Genomic DNA, 18,945 nt, shown 5'->3' with positions numbered 1-18,945 from the left:
AACAATCAAAACATGGGAATGTGTGTATGGTATTAATGATGGGAAATATGAGTTATTAAACATTTTATAGAGCTGTTTCTCATGAGAAGTTGGTATTATATTTCATCAGCATGGGTGATTTGATATCCTCCACCCCACCGGACAGAACAACACCGTGTGTTACGGCAGAGAAACTTCATAGAAAGAAGACAAACACAAAATTGTTCTGCAGGGTGGAATCAGCCTACAGCTTTTATTGCACATTCCTGTTTGGTTTTGCTCTGACCACATCCTGGCATGATGTTTACGCAGTGCAGAAAACACATTGTCCCGTAGTTTCACCTTTCACCCCGTGAAAGCCTGAGGTCACTACATATACCAGACTCCTTTCAATTCAGATACATATATTATATTTGTCATTTATTTGTTTTTCTTTCTCTTTTATCATCAGTGACAATGCCTGCAACATGCTTCAAAATCTTCATTTTGGCAAACTACAAATAAATTAAAACACATTCATAGAACACAATTCGACATTTAAGGACATTAATAACGGAAATTAGGACGAACTGAAAGCATATTCTGCGTTTTTTTTCCATTTCTTTTTTTCTGGTGAAAAACAAAGAAAAAGAAAACAAGTTAGCTAGCTAACAATCACAGACCACATGCAGATATAATACAACAGAATCATCTCACTCGATTGGACGATTAACTCTGTTAGTTAGTTTCTGCGAACTACAGATCTAAACTATATCACAAAATGATGCGCTTTAAACCGGCAAACATCCAATTTCGAGATATTTTTGACTGGTTATAGTTAGTCCTTGGTATAGTATCTCCTCTCGCTAAATAGGAAAACACACAACCACTTCTCAATAATGTCTCCGGGGAAGACCAAACGCTCTTTAGTGCCGATACAAGATACCATCTGCATCCAGACACACAAATTTGCAATAAGCCACCGCGACTTGCGCAATCACAATCGCTGCAATAACACGTGCACAAATTTGATGTTTTCTGGTGATTAACGTCATTTCAATTTTCACAATCATTGCATACAGCAGAATGGAGTGCTTTGACTCCCATTTAAAGCACTTGACACTTCCACTGGATTGGATTTCCTTATTATCATAAACACAAGGACAGCTACTACGCATAAATAAATAATAAATCAATTACAAACTAATCTCAGTCTAGAATCTCTCTCAGTCCTTCCATGTGGAAAACCACATCAGCATCTTCCCGTTTCATAATTCAAACGCAATAGGCCTACTCATACTCACAAGAAAATGTCACTATTATACAAGGTGGCAATTCATATAAATTCGTACTATGCGAGTTTTACTATACGATTTTAAGGAAAAAGAATGCATGATGGACGACTCTTAAGCCCTGGGTATAGTCTGTTTTTACACAAAAGTGAGCGTAGGCACATATTTGACTGCACAGCCTTGCAAAGCATAGTTCATTTGACTCACAGTACACGCACACTCTTCTGATGACGAAAACTGCGTTACCCTCGTGTACAGGCAAATAATGGACCACAATTCTGCAATAACATCCACTCCTGAACACAACCGTCATTTGGGCAAAAGCAGACCATAAGAAAATGTACAAATGTGACCCTGGACCACAGAAAATAAGTCTTAAAGGACACTCCACTTTTTTTAAAAATAGTCCCCTGCTATTGAAAGTTACCAAGGGGACTATTTTCGGGAGTCCGTATTATCATTGCGCCTCCTGCAGCCATTGTACGGCAGCAAATTCCTTGATTATTACGCCAGAATGAGAGTATAGTTCCTAGCCATATCTGCTTAAAAAAAATCGCAACTTTTAATTTTCCGTCGATCTTAGTACACGATGTAACTACAGAAGAGTCAAGTTTTAAATAGGAAAAATACTGAAACTCTTTGGTCATTTTTTTAGCATGATGCTAATGGTCTAATTCGATTCAATGGATTATGCTAAGCTATGCTAAAAGTGGTACCGCCAGACCCAGAGATCAGCTGAATGGATTACAAAAAGGATGTTTAACTCTAGGGGAGCTGAAAAATTAGCATATTTTCAAAAAACGTGGAGTGTCCCTTTAAGTCGCACACATATATTCGTACCAATAGCCAAAAATACATTGTATGGGTCAAAATTGCCAAAAATCATTAGGATATTATGTAAAGATCATGTACCCTAAATATATTTTGTAAATTTCCTACTGTATATATATCAAAACTTTTTTTATGAGTGGATGCAGTTGCTAATAACTTCATTTGGACAACTTTAAAGGCGATTTTCTCAATATTCGATTTTTATGCACCCTCAGATTACAGATTTTTTTATATCTCGGCCAAATTTTAAACCATGCATGTTACAATGAAAATGTTATTTATTCAGCTTTCAGGTGATGGTTTTGTGATTCAGGGACACAAATGACATCGCACAAATTCATATGAATTAGCCACCAAGTATCTAAAACGTAAAATCGTTTCGATTTGTCATTCGATTGCGTTAGGGCTGGACGATATCGGCCCAAATTCGCATCTCGGTATGTGCGATAAATATCTCTGTATTTTCTGGAAAGTTGAATAAATGTTTACATGCAAGTCAAAGCCTTGTGAGATGTCACAATCACTTTTATTATGGCAGCGTATGATGAAAATTAAATTCAAAGACAGGGGTTTCCTCCCCGTTTGAAAATACACAGCTGCACAACATACGAGCTGGTTGGAAAGCTTACATCTGACCTCAGTGTACATTTCCGGCAAAGCTTCTGTTGCAAAGGATGGTCCTATCAGACGTACCGATATAGACGGTATTGTCTCATCCTATATCCCGCTGGGAAAATATGCCAATATATTACCAAAATTCGATATACCACCCAGCCCTAGATTGTGTTGCAACCAGCAAGAACATCCGATTTTTCCCGATGAAACATCATTGATTACTCAGCCAAATCCTGTTTGAGCTTTCATTCTTGTGTGACACACAACATGAGATGCAAATACTATCAACTTCTTTAGACGTATGGATTTCAAACTGTTTGTCTGGCCAGTACAACCTTCAACAACAAACCATACGTGTTCGGAACGACATGAAGATGAGTAAACGACGGCATATTTTAATTTTTGGGACAACTATTCCTTTAATACACCTATTTGGATCACAGCAATCTCAATCTATCATTCCGTTCGTATTTCAGATTCTGCGTGGAGAGCACCATGGGTGAAATCTAAAATCAACAGAGCTCTTTTACATCTTGACGCTCCCAAGATGCAGTCCTGCGCTGCGCTCCAGATTCACGCTGACATTTGAAGAAGTCAATAAGCATCAAGGCGTCAGGGAACATCAATCAGGTGACTAAACGGGCCGCCCTCATTTCTCAAGGCTGGTGAACAAAGGATTCTTCCCACTCGCTCTTTCCCTTTCCATCTTTTTCTGGATTTTATCGACAGTGGAGGGCGGCACCAGGTATGCGTGACCTTGACCAGCTGACCAACCTGCATTTTCTAAATAATACATCTTATGATCTTATCCTGGTTTGTCGTCCATTTTGTCCTGGTTACCACTGCTTTAGTCTCTAGCTTACTGAGGGCCCACAACCAAAAACGTATCGATCCATGAACCAGAACTATACAAGAAAATCAACACAATTAATGTTTGTACTGCCGTCAATAGATTTTGTCTCTCAGGCCATCGGCTGTGACACGCAATGTGCCAAGTTACAGCGACGTCCTTATGCTGGCGCTAACAAAGGGCTCAGTCCGCTTGTTTTCAGCTTTGTTCTCCACGGGGAGATTTCGAATAAGCCTGACGTGCAAACATCACCATACATGTCACATGCTAACCCAGATCCCATTGGGACGTCAAGCCATCTGGTATCCAAATCATCAGAATAAAGAGCTTTTGGTCTTCTCCAAAAACAAATAATATAATGACCAACAGAGGTGGTTCCCTACAACGTTTATTTTTTTCTCGGACCTCTGCGTAAGCAACAAGAATAGCATTTTATCTCCATTGGAAATCGATGACCATCTACGCAACACAGTGATGTCTACGTTTTGCCACGCGTATAGAGAGTAATGGAGAGAAAGAGACAGAAGAGAGAGAGAGAGCACAGCTCTACATAAATTACAATCATCATGTTGCATCCAACCGTGAAAAACAACACAGCCAAAGAGAAGGAAACGAGAACAACTGAACCTCAAATGTACTGTAATGATCTGCCTATCTATTAAGTATTAACAAAGTCATTTGCATGTAAATGGGGGCAAGTCTGACGCTGTTCAGTGCAATGCATTGTCAGCTATAAAAAAAGAGAAATGGTCTGGATGGAGAAAGAGGAAAAACATACAGACAAGTACACAGGCCTATAAAGTTGTGAAATAGGTGCACGTTTCACTTTGCTCTGAGCTTTTTTCATATCCAAAGTCAGTCGTAATGACGCCCGCTCATGAGAAATGGTGATGTCACAGCCAGTCGTTGTGATGTCACAGCCGGTGTCCTTTGCACCTGTATGAAGCGTGAAGACCGATCGAGGCGACTGTGAATGTTCAGAGATGTGCGAGATATGACGCGGTAGCTTTCGTTTTTTTCTCGTGGTTAAGTTTGATGATGAAGAAAGAAGAAAACCCAACTAAAAAAAGCCATGTCAGGATCGCCGTCAAAGGTGCTGACATCAGCCGTCAGACACGGGCGGGGAAACCCAGCCATATTTCTCGTGGGTCTTCACCAGGCTTTTAAAGGTAGCTTCGGCTTCCTTACGACTGAAGGACTTCTTAGACTTGCCTGCTTTCCTGCAGATGCGGCCCTGGAAAGAAACACAACGTTTGGAGTTAACTTTGGAAATATACAATAAAAAAACCTGGACTACAAAACCAGTCGCACTTGTATATTAGTAGCAACAATACATTTTTAATGCCAAAAATCATTAGGATATTAGGTAAAGATCATGATCCATGAAGATATTTCCTATTGTAAATAGATAAAAAATTTACTCATCATTAGTAATATGTTTTGCTAAGGACTTAATTTGTACAACTTTAAATGCGATTTTCTCAATATTTAATTTTTTTTGTTGCTGATTTTTAAATAGTTTTATCTCAGCCAAATATTGTCCTATCCTAACAAACCATACATCAATGAAAACGTATCAATTCAGCTTTTAGATGATGTATAAATCTCAAAACTGACCCTTATAACTGGTTGTGTGGTCCAAGGCAAGGTCACAAATATACGTTTTCTGACAGGCTTAATAAAGATGGATGTATTGAATAGCCACGTGAAAAATGTGACCCAGTCTGTCAAACCCAGCTAAAGTCATTTTTTTATTTTACTGTTATCTACATCAGTGGTTCTCAAACTGGAGGGCCTGAGATGGTGCCAGGGGGGCCACAGTTTAATTTATTATAAATTCTGTGTTATTAAAGCTCAGAAAAATAAGGCTACCAACCTACAGCACTACATTGTATAATATGTTTTGTTTAATTCAAATTTTAAGTTTTGTAATGTTTTATGTCATAAATTTTCTTTGGGGGGCCATTAAGGGATGCACCATATACAATACTTATATTTAAAATTCACAATTTGTTGACTGTTCACTATATGCTCCTAATCTCAGAATTAGATTTGAAACTTTTGTCTGGATTTTACAGACAGAATCACATGAATCATTTCAGCTATTAATGCAAAACAAATACATTACACCAAAAATAGCAAACATGCAATACATTTATTGTTCAAATATGAGCTAAAACTCGTATCATATAAAATATAACATTCTAAAATAAGCATTTAGTTTTGTCTATCTATAGCTTGACATGCTGAACTGCTTGAATCAAAAACACATAAAGCTTTTATTTTTCTGTCTGTCAGTCTAAAATCTGCTAAGTATAGACGGTTTCAGCAGTAACAACATAAACAAGCGGCTGTCGTGGTCCGCAGTAACTTCCGGTAAACTCTGCTAATAATAAATAACAACAAAGTATTTTAAACGTAGTTTATTTATATAACAAGCAAATCAATACATAGATTACCTAGGAAACCAAAACATTTGTTATTTTCGACGAGGCATTCTATAATAAGTACAGATCGAGCCATTAAAAGGAGTGTAGGTGGAGTGTTACACTCTGATTTATTTATCTGTTTTTCGTAGTTCTTTTTATATATTACAAAAGTCCCTTTAGGGAAGTCGCGCTACTAAAGTCCTATCTAGTTGAATGGGGAAAGAAAGATATCTCTAAAATTGCGTCCTAAAATCACAATTAAACACTATATTTCAGTCCAACAATTAAACCTGACATCAACATTATAACTTTTGGCAATGTCCTCACCGACCCTGTACAGAGCCCCTCCCTTAGAGAATCGTGTTTTTTTGTGAATTGATGGTTGGTTAATTTATAAAATTATTTTTTTTTTATTTTGTTAAAAATCATGAACAACGCAAGTCTACATATTATAATAACAAGGAACTTTGCTTCTAACCACAGATGAAGAGCTGTCATTTAAACCACACAAGTTTGCAATCCAGCTTGCGAATGTTCGTTTAAACTATGGTTTCGGGAAACACCAAATGCTTGACCTTTGTCAGTAACGACGAAACTTACGACAGTAGTTGGCTAACGATGCTTTTGGGAAATGCACCCTGGAGCGTGCGCTTCAAACCTATTGTTTTGTATCAGGATGCTGGTCTTTCAGTCATCACAACACAAAGAACCCTAGAAATCATGGATTGTTAAAATGAGAAGGGACATATGACCTAATTTTGGGATAAGTGCAGCGCATTGTGTACATAGCATTTGTTTTGTTATTAGCCTATTGGCTAAACTGATTTTTAAGTACACATTGCGCTGCTCTTATCCCAAAATTTGATCATATGTCCCTTCTCATTTTAACAATCCATGATTTCTGATGTTCTCTGTCCTGTGTAAATTTGTAAAATGATGAATTTTCTGATACAAAACAATAGGTTTAAAGTGCACGCTCTGGATGTCCATCCCTCACAGCCTCGGTTTGGAATCAACATGGCGGCAGGCTGAATAAGTCGTATTCATAGTAATGATAGCAGTGCTCAATCTTGTTACTGTATATTCAATATCTTTGATATTACGCAACAGACATGCAGATGCAACCTGTGAATAACTGATTATGGTGTGAATAAATGCTGTCGCACCAATTTTAAAGGGTTCTCGATTTTTAATTTCAAAGCTGACTGCTCTGAGCTTTGAAGATATAGTAAATCAAGAGGCCGTGCTTTACAAAACCTCGGGCTGAATTATTTAAACAAGCTTTAGGAGCATCAGGTTCACTGCGAAAACACATATTCAGAATTAAAGTGATCCATGTTGCATTCCACATTAAAAACACACAGACGTTCTTCCTCTGAAGTGATCATTTCAAAGTGTAACACAGGAGTTTTCAATGCTGTAAAAGCAAGGTAATGTCTTCACTAATGTATTAAGATGTGCAATGTATCTCCATTTTCCTTAAAGAACCAAGGATTATAAGGTCTAAAACAACCATGCCAACATGAAACTGCATTTTACATCTCTGATCTGAGCAAAACTAAAAACGTAAAGATAAAAAATGCAAATGTCATTATAAAAAATACTGAATTGAGAAAACCTGTCATAATGTCAAATAATAGGAAATGATGCATTTTATTTGGAATAATGTGCACATTGAAACATGCACAACAAGGCCAGGATTAGGATGTTGACTTTAAATGTGATCTGTAGAAAAATAAAGTGTACAAGAATATACATACTGCAATGCACACAGGCATCTACTTGCTTATACTTGCCCACTAATGAATCAAGGTATTTACAGAGGCCGTGTCTCTGACTCACCACCAAACCCTAAAGCCTCGTCTTCATTCTGCCAATGATGCACTATATAAGCACAAACGACAGCACTTTTGGCCTGGCATGCTCAAAATGGCAGCCAACAACCTGGTTTGACCTGGTTAAACCACCATACTTCACGCCATTGTAATGCATAGGCAGAATAGATGATCAAATAAGGACATCAAATTTGGTCTTAACTAAAAATGTGCATATTTAACGGCATCATTTACATTTATTCATTTGGCAGATGCTTTTATCCAAAATGTTTTACAAGGTATGTGTTATTTATCAGTATGCGTCTTCTCTGGGTTCCAACCATTCAAACACATGATCTTCTGCCGTTAATGCAATGCTCCACCACCGAGCTATACAGGAGCATCATACAGCTCATCTAAAAATAAACACTTGACATAATTTACTTACCCTATATAATTTAAGAAACACAAAATATGCTGCTCTTACCATGCAATAAATATGTGGGTGATTCTCAAGAAACCATTGAAACACCACGGCACTAATGATTTTAGCTTTAAATGTGTAATATAGTAACATTAAAAAGCATCAGAATTAACACAATACTGTGTTCTACCTTGCACAATGTGTGATTTCAACATAAGAATTTATAATTGTACATTTTATCTCATTTTCTGCTGAAATTCTCATTACCGCAATGTGTCCGGCTGTGTTTGAACATGCGTTATGTTGTAATTTAATCATATTAACACAAACATATTAAGAAAAAAATAAATGGATGTTTTGCTAGACTACTTTAGATGACAGAAAAAATATTTACTGAATATTCATGTATAATAATAATGAAGAAAAATTAGGAAAATGATGTGTCCATGCCTGATGTTCTCATCCTCCGCAACACTTTTTGAGAACAGTTTAAGCACACATACAGAATTTTAATAAAGTTTGATTTTGAGTGACCAAGCACATGGACCAGTTACTTCAAGATGGCTACCAGGTAAGATCATTTTTTTACAGTTAATTTGAAATATTGTCTTGTCAGAATGCTTACACGACATTTTGATTATCATTACCGCAACAGATACTTATTAAATGTTAATTTAATTAATAATACTTTGATTTTAAATGCATGTGCAGAATCTCCAAATTATGTTCTTTCAGGTTTGTCATGTCATTTTGAAAATATGTCAGTGTTGATGTTTTCTGACTGTTGCGGTAATGAGATTTTTTAGGACAAATTTTTAAAATTATGTTACAAAAGTGTTAAATGATAAGTAAAAGTTTTTAAATTAATGTTCCCATTTACTCCAGACTTTGTTTTTCAATGTCTGGTGGGAAAAAAATTAAATTTAAGCAATTTTTACATTTTCATGCTTGACATTTTTAAAACCAAGTTTTCGTGAGAATCACCCATGTATGGTTGGATTATATTTAGACATGCATTTGGCAGATGCTTATCCAAGGTAACCTGCAATGCATTTAATGTACCCATGCGTTTCCTTTGGATTTGAACCCATGACCTTGCCGTTGATAACACTTGCCATTGCTTTACTGTACTGTTGAACTAAAGCTATAAAAGTTATCATGACTGTTTTGCTAAATTCTAAACATTTTAGCCCAAAATGACGTCAAATATTGCATAAATTCGATAACAATCCCCTCTTTCTGCTATAGCTCACATACATTAATTATTCATAAATTCCAACTTCCAAAAATCAATATTACTGAATTAAGCACAAGCTCAAATATGGCTCAGTAAAAAAGATTGTGTCTGTCACACAAAGCTTTTACATGCATGCAGAATACTATGAAAATAGTGAATATAGTGTTATAAAAGGTATACTTTTATAATGCATTTATGAGCTGGGAAACACCATCCACATCTTTTGTATAGAAAAGAGCACTCAGACATGTACACTCTACAAATGCTGGGTTACTTTCACTCAGCGTTGGGTCAAAAAGGGACAAACGCAGCCGCTGGGATAAATTAACCAGAAAATATTTATATTTCACCCAACAATGGGTTTATGGTCCACTGTGTAGATTTTTAGCAAAATGTACAAATTAGCCACCTCTCTTAAAATACATACGAATTTCCACAAGATTGTGTTAAAATAACCCAGCATTTTTTGTGTTAAGTGAAGCATGTCATATAGTCCCTATAATTACATATTAATAAATACTAACGTTTCCATTTTTTGGTAAACTATTCCAGCAAAAAGATTCTGCACCAATGCATTATCATCTAAATCTCACACCACTGCATAGGAAAAACACTCTCTTGCAAGGCTTAGCATCCACAAAGTGAGCAAAAAAGGATGTGGTTAAAATGCCCCAGGACTGGGGTCAGTCGAGTGCCAGTGCTGATGTAAGACAGCAGGGACAGTGAGACAGAAATAACTCTCTCTTCCCCTGGGCTCTATCAGTTAGACCCAGCTCTAATGGCCCAGAAGTAACAGCGTGAGCTGGATCGAGAACAGGCTAGAAAAGCCTGTGATTTTTGGATTAAAAGGAACCAATGGAGCCTTAATTAAGCTTTATAGTGTTTACCGTCTTTCTTGGAAATCGCCTCTGTCACGCATGAGATCCCATACGGGAGCTCTGGAGAGGAGAAAGGGAATGTGCGGGGAGTCGTGTCAGTGTTAATACAGGTCTGCATTTCTCCTGCAGTGTGCTAAAGGCATCACCAGCGTCCGCTGCACTATTTTGGTGTAACACGTATCGAGCGAGACGCTGTACCCGTGTGAAGTGCCCGATGGGTAATCCTGTGAATGGAGATCAGTCAATGGCCACGCTCGGCCTTTGTGAGTTCTGGGATAACCCAGGCAGCGATTGCGTAACCTGCATGTGCCAGATAAGGGTAAATGGCAGTGCTCTTGGCTTCATAGCATCACATGCCCATGTATGCTTGCATGCTTGCGTCACATGTGAAGAGACTATGAATGCAATGCATACTGTTAATCACTTATGGAGATAGAATAGACTATTGTACTACTTAACATCACCTTGGTAAGATTTCCAGTATTTACTTTTATTTTTCAATAAAAATGAAATGCAACTGAATGCCTGATTTTTAACCAATACAATTTTTTTTTAAATTTGAATGATGGTCGGACACATCTATGTTCACCGGGAAGCCATTAAAGAGGCTTCATTAAAGCATAAAAAAATGATTGACTTTGAAAAGTATATAACCCAAGGACGTGAAAGCATAAATGCACTGAAAGACAAAATGCGACCATTTCTTTATATCGTAAATTCACTGCATGCTAAATGGGGCTCTGTTGTGTCAGTAACAGCTTAAATGGTAATTACCCCTGAGTGCTTTAGGATCATTTGAGGAAAAATGGTTATTCAGTCACTGCTGGCTCAGACTCATCATGAATTTGCCATTTAAGAGCTCCTGACATGTTGAGGTAGGGAAAATGAACAGGCCCTATCTCTTAAATTTACAACGGAGGGTTAATGGATAGCTTCAGCATTCATTATGGATCTGCATCCATTTCCATGATCCACACTCACTGGTCTCTGCAGTCATCTTTAGAGGAGTACCATCTAATGACCAGTGTGATCTATTTGTGTAGCCAATCTAATCTCATTACTAGTTAAGATTCAGGCTGCAGGCTTCCCTTAAGTAATATGGTTTAAAATGGCACCAGATTCCGGTGCTTTTAACTGCAGCAGAACCCATTTTGGTGTGGGTTAAATAAACAACCCTATTTTGAAATATATCACATTTCCCCAAAACTAATCCACTGTAATAGTCAATAATCCTCCCTTGTAATTACACTGTCACTGCTATGCAATTACAACAATTACATGCAACATGGACACCATTATATGGCCAGTATGGAAACGGTGATTTTGACAACACAAGCTCAGTTTTGGATATGTACTACTGCATGCTTTATGATGGACAAAATCACCTGCAAAAATGGCGTCAAGAAACAAGAGATGGTGAAAACGCAGCGCGCACGACGCATGTCTCACCTGTCCTTTGACCAGACTGGCTGCGAACTGCCTCATCACGGCCTCGACGGTGTACGCGCTCGACCAGCCGCGAGGCGTTAATAACTCCATGCAGATCGCACCGCCGTCTAGCACGTATCCGTTCTCCAGGCGCGGCGTGAGGACGCGCATGAACGGCGGAGAGAAGGGGAAATTGTCGGGGAAGGTGACATTCAGCAGTATGTACTCGGTGTTGGTCTCCTTCATGTCCTGCCACAGCGCCGAGTCCTTGTCCACCTGGTGCAGCTTGACGTTCCAGTCAAACAGGTTATCGTCCGCCAGCTCCACCGTGATAAAGTGATCGCCGAGCCGCCGGATCTCCTGCAGCTCCTTCATCAGTCTCCGCGTCCGCACCTGCGTGCAGTGCTGCCGGTTCGCCGCGTGCGGAGGCATCACGGCAGCGCTCGTGGACGTGCTACCCCTCGTTTGCTGTTTCTCCTTCGCGTCCTTGATCGGTTTGTCCTGTTTGACGACTTGTTTTTCCTTACCGGACACGTCGAAGCGCTTGGCTTTGATCTCTGGCGTGCTGAGGATGTTGTTGGTCTCGTTGCTGGCGTTGCAGTGCTTCGTGTTGTTTTTGCCTTTAGTCCCTTTTAGCGAGCCTTGGTGATGATGCTTCGGGTCCTCCGTGTCTCGGTCGTGCAAGCGGATGAGGCCGATTTTGCGCAAAAGAGTCGCCATTGCGTTTCCCTGCGCGTAATATTGACAGTTCTCCCGATTGAGATGCGCGTAATGTGGCTCGGAAGATACGACCGCAACGCAGTGCCGTCCTCAATGCATCATTTCTCCGCACGACTGCACTGTAACACAAAAGTGATCATTTATAGCGCAGATGATCTGGGAACATGCAGTCAACATGCATATCTGAAAATAAATGTCAGGATCATCGATTGAACATATGAATTGGTCGACGCTCTTATATGATAGCCATACAGTGTTTAACTATGGGTGCAACATCGTTTTAACACTGATCTCATGTATGATCGTTCTGTTTGTCATAGACTTACCCCGATAATTCATTTGATCGCACCCGATCGTATAAAAGCATCCGATGATACGTACACAAGTGCGATAATGCTGTGCGCCGGCTATCCCAATGTGAATCAAAGCCTTTGATAAAACTGCAGCAGCGATAATGTTGCTCGAGCCGATAATCTAGCACAACGTGTACACACACATACAAGAATAGCAAAAGCGGAGCGCTTTAGGTCGGCTGGCATCCGCTGTACCTGGACGGAATGAGTAATGAAGCTGCTTGCACGCGTTATTTTTTTTCTTCCCACCCGTATTACGACAAGCCCCGCCCCATGTGCGGATCGCTGTTTGATGCGGTTTCTACAGCTGTACGATTGACGCCTCAACTGGCCAATCACAGATTGGCAACTAACCAATCATGCTAAAGTAGGCGGGGCTTGTCAGAATACGGGTTGGGGACATAAATAATGCGTCTTTGCGCTAATGTGAGAAGGGGGAGAGGGAATAGGGCTTCCGATGCCTCAGCTGTAGTGTATGCCAATGAGTTAATACACCTCCCCCTCAGTAAGACCTTTATTAAAGAACAGTTTTATGCATTAGATCGTTTGAGTTGCGTTGTCAACGCAAAGGTCATGGGTTTGATCCCAGCAATATTGATAAAATGTGTATCTTGCAAGTGAGTTACTTCTAAACATAAATCTTTAGAAATTAACTAAAATAAATACACGTGTAGAGTAATAATGTGGCATAGATAGTTTCATATTTTGTTATATGTAAAATGTTTTTTTCCTTGCTTCGTTGGCAAAATATGATGAAAGGATTTATAGCAGAAGAATGCTGAACATTTTCCAAATATGTAATGCTTTGCGACATATAGCCATTGCAGCAATTTTAAGCGCTTTGCAGCACAACGTTACTAAGGCAACAGTACATTCTCTTACGCTATTGGATAGAACGCCGCCGTAAAGCGGAAGGCTGTCATGGGAGCAACGTAACGTGAAGAGATGTCCGTCTTTTGTCACTAACTTAATCATTTTATCCCGATTAACTTTAGCACATACATAACTTTATGTCAAACACGGGTCAACATGGCGGAGAAGTTTGATAATCTTGAGGAACACCTCGAGAAATTTATCGAGAACATTCGTCAACTCGGTATTATTGTCAGCGATTTTCAACCCAGCAGTCAAACGGGACTCAATCAGAAACTGTGAGTTGTCTTTAGACCTTAACATTGATCTGCAACATTACCGTGATTTCTTCAAATAATAGCTAACAATCAATAATGCTGCTTGAGTTTGTCCGATTGTTGTTGCATTATTAGCAGTACTGTTTTAGTGTACGATTAAACCTGGTCATTTATTTTGCAGGAACTTTATGATCACTGGATTACAGGACGTTGAGAAATGCAGACAGCAACTTCATGATATTAATGTACCTTTGGAGGTGTTCGAGTGAGTGATTTGGACCTATCAAGCAACACAAACTTGCTTTTAAACCTTTTAAATATTTAAATCAGTTTTATCAATTAAAATGGTGCACAGTGTAGGTAGCATGTTAAAAATATTGATCCTCTGATCTGATTGTAAACTCCTTTCATTCAAATTCAGTTTTTGGCTCAATTGCTTAGGTTTCAGTCACTATAATGAACAAACCTGCTATTGTTAGGAACATATCATACATCTGCATAGATATGAACACTCAAGATGACTATTGATTTTTGCCCACAGGTATATTGATCAGGGTCGTAACCCTCAACTCTATACCAAGGAGTGCTTAGAGCGAGCATTGGCTAAAAATGAACAGGTTAAGGGAAAGATTGACACCTTGACGGTGAGTATTTTATTGTGTTGGCGCTATAAGCTAACAATATTTGTTATAAAATGACATTATTAAACATGAGCATTAGCACAGTTTCAGATTCTGGTTACAGATAAATTTCAGTCCTTTTCCCATTCATCTTCACTGGCTGAATGACACATGGTTTTGCTAAAGGGGCAGACCACTGTAGGCAGTAGTAATGGATGGGCTAAAGTACAGTTTAGTTTTAATTTTACACAGAGGTATTCCGTATGGCTCCATTGGGCCTTCTAAGGGCAATTTTGTATGAAAAATATTAGGGATGCACGATATATCGGCCGACATATCGTTATCGGCCGATAACTGCTTATTTTTAATATTATCGGTTATCGGTCTGATAGCAAAATTAGGCCGATAAATGAAAGCCGATAAATGATGGATTATTTTGGTTTGTTGAACCACTTCACTTGCTCATTGCTGGCCATGTGAAGTTTTGATTGGTGGTTTCTGTGACATAGCACGAAGATGACACGTGTTGCGGGCTTAAAAAGAGTATGCAAGTCTAGCGCAAAGACAAGATGTCCGCGGTCTGGGAGTTTTTCATTGTGAAAATAATATGAATATTTATCGGCCTATATATATATATATATATATATATATATATATATATATATATATATATATATATATATATATATATATATATATATATATATATATATATATATATATATATATATATATATATATATATATATATATATATATATATATATATATATATATATATATCGGTTATCGGCCCCCAAATATAAAGAGTTATCGTATCGGCCAAAATGTCCATATCGGTGCATCCCTAAAAAATATCTATATTTAAAATCTTACAAACGAAAATACACAAAGTTTAGCAATTATTATGTTTGGGTCTACACAACAGCAGATAAGATTTGATAATACATGCGTATAACTGCTGTTTTGGATGCACAGTCAGCTTGCTCTGGTTTACATACAGCTTTGGTACATACCAATATGGCAGGTGACTTGCATATAGCGACCTATAGAAACAGGCACTTATGAGGCATCTTTGTATATATGTGACCCTGGACAAAACAAAACCAGTCAGTAGTAGCACTCGTATATTTGTAGCAATAGCCAAAAATACATTGTATGGGTCAAAGTTATTGATTTTTCTTTTTAACCTCCTAAGACCCAAGCTTTGGTTTGGCTTGCATTTCAGATTTCTTCAAGCTATTTTGGGGTTAGGAAGAACCAATAAATATAATAACCAAATATTTGTCTTTGAACATGAAGCAGTGTAATTGTGTAAAGATCATGTTGCATGAAGAGATTTAGTTAATTTCCTACCATAAATATATCAAAACTTTATTATTAGTAATATGTGTTGCTAAGGACTTCATTTGGACAACTTAAAGGTGCAATGTGTAATTTTTAGAAGGATCTCTTGACAGAAATGCAAAAAATATACAAAACTATATTATCAGGGGAATATAAAGACCTTTCATAATGAACCGTTAAGTGTTTATTACCTTAGAATAAGACGTTTTTATCTACATACACAGAGGGTCCCCTTACATGGAAGTCGCCATTTTGTGCCGCTATGTTTTTACAGAACGGACAAAATTTTTTACTACGTTTTCAATAGCGATGACATGTTTGTCCGGTGGCGGCTACCGTAGCTTCTCTATGTGTTTCTAAAGCAAGAGGTGAGCAGTGGACTGAGCCTTTTGTTGCAATTCGCAACCTTGCCACTAGATGCCGCTATAAAGTACACACTGCACCTTTAAAAGGTGATTTTCTCAGACCACATTTACACGTGAGCGGCTATTTTCATAAACTGACATTTTTAACCTCTCCGGTTTCAAAAATAACTTTGTGCACACATGTCAGTTTTCAGAAAAGTGTTCATTGACACGTACCCATGTATATATGCCGTCAAGAGCATGCCAAACTTCTAGGTGCCAGTGTAACGAGAAGCTCAAGCCCACGTAAGCCCATCAGAATCCTGAAAACAGCAACAAATCACTTCCTGTTCCTTTTTTGAACAAGTTCGCACTTTTGGCGTAGGTGCAAGCTTTGGCACATACCGTGACGTTGGCTGCCTAAAAATCCGTTTGTCTCAGTTTACATGCAATCGTGTAACCGAAGATTTTCCAAATCTCCTCTCTGGCCAGAGTTTTTAAAAAGAATTGGATTCAGAGGCGAGTTCTCCGTTTGCGTGTAAACAAAGGGCGCAAACGAAGGGGAATGTCTCAGTTTTACAAAATAACCATGTACATGTAAACAGGGCCTCAATTTTTTGATTTTTGCACCCTCAGAGTACAGATCTTGTAATAGTTGTATATTGGCCAAATATTGTCCTATCATAACAAACCACACATCAGCTTATTTATTCAACTTTCAGATGATGTATAAATCTAAATTTTGACTGGTTTTGTGGCCCAGGGTCACATATATCTATAGGTGCAACACTCATCACAGAAGGTTAAATAGAAATCCTTAAATACATAAAAATAAACTGAATTTGTGTAAAGTCTGATCAGTGCATTTATCGAGCAATGCAGAGGGTTGTGTTTGCAGCACAAAGGTCATGAGGTTGATTCCCAGGAAATGCATCTGCTGATAAAACTTTTTTTACTTGAATTGACTGCAAGTTACTTTGGATTACAGTGTCAGCCAGACGCATGAATGTAAACAGACTGAGCTTTTTATCAGACGTATTGCAAACAAACTGTGGGCAATGGGAATAATGTAAAGAAAGGCACACCCTTTTACAGTGTTTCTGTGGTTTCTTTTGTTTTCACAGAAATTTAAAAGCCTCCTTATATCCGAGCTGGGAAAGGTTTTTCCTGAAGAGATGGCCAAATATAAGGCTATTCATGGAGACGACCCTCCTTCATGATCGCTGTTGCCGGTTCAAACACAAGATGTACATATGTGGATATTAATATAAAACGTTTTTTATGATTCTGATCATATCAGTCAGATATGCAAGTTTCTACAGCTTTTTCATGTTTGCATTTGCCTTTCACAAGATAGTGGTTGGAAAACTGGGGGATTTTTCTTAACGCCTTGTAATTTTTGCAGCATTTTCCAGTTGAATAAATTGATTGTTTTGTAGTCACAACAGGTTTTTTGTTTATGTGATTGTTTTTCTTTCATTTATAATGGAAATATCTGTGAGTTTTTGGTTTTATTAAAGCACTGTTTAAAGTTACATTTACTGTCGAATCTATGTCTGGTGTTGTGGTGAAGGAATGGATTTGTAAGTACCCTATATGTCTAATGGCAGTTTTTTCCTGTGCAAACAAACTGCAGGTGTCTTTTTTGTGACAATTGTATTTCAGAGGGGTTCTTTATTAATTTACATTGCAGTTGGAACATGAATGGCTTTGAACGATGCGTTTATTAGCAAGATAAGCCTTTGTACTTAAATAACAAAGGCTAAAAGTTTAAATATTTGTCTCCCTGAAATACCCTTTGTCCCAGTCATGGGGTTCTTTGAATTTAAACTTTGAACATCTGCTCTTATGACACAGAAAATATATAGTCGGATGAATAAGGGTATTTTAATGGCGTGTTCGTGATACATGCGAAAGGTAATTGGAAACTTCCTCTTTAACTTCTTTTACAAATTCTTTTTGAGTCTAGTCATCATCTTGTGTGTGCAATGCACCCAAGCATAAAATCTGTAGTGGGAGTGAAGGTTTAGTAGCAGAGGCACTTATAAAGGAACCTCCTATTCATCTTCTCAGGTACTTCATGTCAGGAAGGTGGTGAGCGTGTACTCGCATGTAGTGGGCAGCAGTCAGGCTTTGTTCACCACCTTGACTTTTTGTAATTGAATAGTGAACATCTGATGACTCATGAAGTGAAATAATTTGTTCATCTATACAACAAACACCTCTTCCACCTCCTTTCATTGGAAGTGATGACGCATTCCTTAACAACCTTGAAAACTAAGCGGTGTATCACTCATCTACTTGTATGTGTTTTCAGAAATATTATTCTTTGGAAGCATACATTTTAAATGTCATATTTGTATATATGATTTACAACCAGTTAGTATATTTGTCCCTGGACCACAAAACCAGCCATAAGGGTCAATAAAAAGTACATAATTTACATATACAATTTATACATCATATAAAGCTGAATAAATAAGCTTTCCATTGATGTATGGTTAGGATATAGGACAATATTTGGTTGAGATACAACTATTTGAAAATCTTAAATCTAAGGATGCAAAAAATCTAAATATTGAGAAAATTGCCTTTAAAGTTGTCCAAATGAAGTCCTTAGCAACACATAATATTACTAATGATAAAAATATATTTTTTAAATTTTTATGGTAGGA

General features: G+C 37.9%; 2 protein-coding genes across 2 annotated transcripts; one reads left to right on the top strand and one right to left on the bottom strand.

Moving 5' to 3' along the window:
* Positions 1–378: 378 nt before the first annotated feature.
* On the bottom strand, positions 379–13,061 carry ube2ql1 (ubiquitin conjugating enzyme E2 QL1). The gene is made up of 3 exons (XM_055219897.2): positions 12,803–13,061; positions 11,778–12,595; positions 379–4,780 (listed from the first exon to the last, which is right to left on the bottom strand). The coding sequence occupies exons 2-3, from the start codon at positions 12,474–12,476 to the stop codon at positions 4,649–4,651; spliced, it is 831 nt and encodes a 276-aa protein (XP_055075872.1). The 5' UTR covers positions 12,477–12,595; positions 12,803–13,061; the 3' UTR covers positions 379–4,648.
* A 649-nt stretch (positions 13,062–13,710) lies between these two features.
* Positions 13,711–17,805, top strand: med10 (mediator complex subunit 10). Its single transcript, XM_055219898.2, has 4 exons — positions 13,711–13,980; positions 14,141–14,224; positions 14,501–14,603; positions 17,395–17,805. Exons 1-4 carry the CDS (start codon positions 13,859–13,861, stop codon positions 17,488–17,490), a joined length of 405 nt encoding a protein of 134 aa, XP_055075873.1. The 5' UTR covers positions 13,711–13,858; the 3' UTR covers positions 17,491–17,805.
* The last annotated feature ends 1,140 nt before the right edge of the window (positions 17,806–18,945 follow it).

Source organism: Misgurnus anguillicaudatus, chromosome 20 (genome assembly GCF_027580225.2).
Source record: "Misgurnus anguillicaudatus chromosome 20, ASM2758022v2, whole genome shotgun sequence".
Classification (NCBI taxonomy): Eukaryota; Metazoa; Chordata; class Actinopteri; order Cypriniformes; family Cobitidae; genus Misgurnus; species Misgurnus anguillicaudatus.
Note: the sequence above shows the minus strand (reverse complement) of the source record. Positions and strands in the feature narration are given on the sequence as shown.